The 2524-nt window shown below is 64.2% G+C and overlaps 1 protein-coding gene across 1 annotated transcript in view; it reads right to left on the bottom strand.

The window, feature by feature from the left end:
- Positions 1-33: 33 nt before the first annotated feature.
- The window catches only part of LOC113980383 (spectrin beta chain, non-erythrocytic 4-like), a gene marked incomplete at both ends in the record, with an annotated part of 3114 nt that continues 623 nt past the window's right edge, over positions 34-2524 (bottom strand). The window contains 2 exons of the mRNA XM_027707599.1: positions 34-410; positions 1048-1293. Of these exons, the coding sequence (XP_027563400.1) occupies positions 34-410; positions 1048-1293 (623 nt within the window). The remainder of the gene's footprint in view (positions 411-1047; positions 1294-2524) is intronic.

Raw genomic sequence — 2524 nt, 5'->3', positions numbered from 1 at the left:
CCCAGCTCCCCTCACACCCCCCCTGGCGCCCACCTGGGCTTCTCCCCGGCGCCCATCTGGTGCATGACCCCGTCCATCCAGGCCAGCAGGTCCCTGACGGAGCCCACGAAGCGGATCTTGTCGGCCACGCTGGCCACGTGCAGCCGGCACTCCTCGCACGCCGCCAGCAGCTCCTTCCAGGCCCGCAGCACCTCCTGCTCGCGGCCCGCGATGGCCTCGGCGTTGTCGCCGGCGTAGAGGGTCCTCAGCTGGGCCGCCCCCTCCTGCAGCTGCCTCACCTGGGTCACCAGCACCTCCACGTCGTGCTCGAAGGCGCCCAGGGCTCGTTGGAGGGCCCCGGCCGAGGTGCGGCCCTCGCGCGCCGCCAGCTCCGGAAGGCGCTGACGCTTCTCCTCGATCTGGCCCAGAACCTGCGGGAGACGCCAAGGGGGGTTGTTGGGATGGATGAGGATGTGGGGCATTGGGATGGAGCAGGACGTGGGTCCTGGACTCCAATGATGGTTCAGGACGTGGGTTATTGGGATGGACCAGGATATGGGTCATTGGGATGGTCCTGGACATGGGTCATTGGCTCCAAGGATGGTCTAGGACATGGTCATTGGGATGGACCAGGATATGGGTGGTTGGGATGGACCAGGATATGGATCCTTGGCTCCAAGGATGGACCAAGATATGGGTGGTTGGGATGGACCAGGATATGGGTCATTGGGATGGTCCTGGACACGGGTCATTGGCTCTAAGGATCATCCAGGATATGAGTCGTTGGGATGGACCAGGATAGGGGTGGTTGGGATGGACCAGGACATGGGTCATTGGCTCCAAAGATGGTCCAGGACATGGGTCATTGGGATGGACCAGGACATGGGTCGTTGGCTCCAAGGATGGACCAGGACATGGGACCTTGGGATGGACCAGGACACAGGTCCAAGGATAGACCAGGAGAAAAGGGGAAGCAGAAGGAGAAGACGAAGGAGAAGAAGGAGAAGAAGAAGAAGAAGAAGAAGAAAAAGGAGAAGAAAGAGAGGGAAAACCCGGAGCGTGACAAACCTCCTTGCAGTCGTTGAAGAACTTGTGGAGCTCGTGGGAGGCCGCCAGCATCTGGGCGCGGGTCTCCATGAGCTCCAGGAGGTCGGCCCAGGCCTCGTTGACGCCGTCCTTCCACTCGGCGATGGTGGCGGCGTCGGTGTGGCCGTAGTCGATGAGCTCGTCCACCATCTGGTTGACGGCGGCGATTCGCTCCTGCCCCACGCTGCCCGTCTCGCTGGCGAACTCCAGGAACTTCTCCTGCAGCAGCTGGGGGGGGGGGGGGCACAGGGTCAGGGGGGGGGCACGGGGTGGGGGGGGGTTAAGGGGGTCAGAGGGGTGAGGAGGGCACGGGGGAGGAGGGATGGTGGCAGGATCGGGATGGTGGCAGGACCACCAGGATGGGGCAATGATGGGACCCAGGACCCCCAGGATGGAGCAGGGAGGGTACCCAGGACTAGGATGGTGCCCAGGACCACCAGGATGGAGCAGAGATGGTGCCCAGGACCCCCAGGATGGAGCAGGGAGGGTACCCAGGACCAGGATTGTTCCCAGAACCCGCAGGATGGAGCAGGGATGGTACCCAGGACCAGGATGGTGCCAGGACCACCAGGATGGTGCCAGGACCGGGATGGTGCCCAGGACCACCAGGATGGGGCAATGATGGCACCCAGGACCCCCAGGATGGAGCAGGATGGTGCCAGGACCAGGATGGTGGCAGGACCAGGATGGTGACCAGGACCACCAGGATGGAGAGATGATGGCACCCAGGATGCCCAGGATGGAGCAGGGAGGGTACCCAGGACCAGGATGGTGCCAGGACCGGGATGGTGCCAGGACTGGGATGGTGACAGGACCGGGATGGTGGCAGGACCAGGATGGTGCCCAGGACCCCTAAATGGGGCAGGGACAGTGCCCAGGACCAGGAGGGTGCCCAGGACCACCAGGATGGGGCAATGATGGCACCCAAGACCCCCAGCATGGGTCAGTGATGGTGCCCGGAACTGGGATGGTGACAGGACCACCAGGATGGGGAGATGATGGCACCCAGGACCCCCAGGATGGAGCAGGGAGGGTGCCCAGGACCAGGATGGTGCCCAGGACCCCCAAATGGGGCAGGAACAGTGCCCAGGACCAGGATGGTGCCCAGGACCAGGATGGCACCAAGGACCCCCAGGATGGAGCAGGGATGGTGCCCAGCACCAGGATGGTGCCCAGGACCCCCAAGGTGTGGCAATGATGGCACCCAGGACCCCCAGCATGGGGCAGGGACAGTGCCCAGGACCAGGATGGCATCCAGGACCCCCAGCACAGGGCAGGGATGGTGCCCAGGACCCCCAACATGGGTCAGGGATGGTGTCCAGGACCCCCAAATGGAGCAGGGAGGGTGCCCAGGACCAGGATGGCATCCAGGACCCCCAAATGGGGCAGGGATGGTGCCCAGGACCCCCAACATGGGGCAGGAACAGTGCCCAGGACCAGGATGGTGCCCAGGACCAGG

This window comes from Neopelma chrysocephalum, unplaced genomic scaffold, assembly GCF_003984885.1.
Source record: "Neopelma chrysocephalum unplaced genomic scaffold, ASM398488v2 Primary Assembly neopelma1_93969, whole genome shotgun sequence".
In the NCBI taxonomy this organism is placed as follows: domain Eukaryota; kingdom Metazoa; phylum Chordata; class Aves; order Passeriformes; family Pipridae; genus Neopelma; species Neopelma chrysocephalum.
Note: the sequence above shows the minus strand (reverse complement) of the source record. Positions and strands in the feature narration are given on the sequence as shown.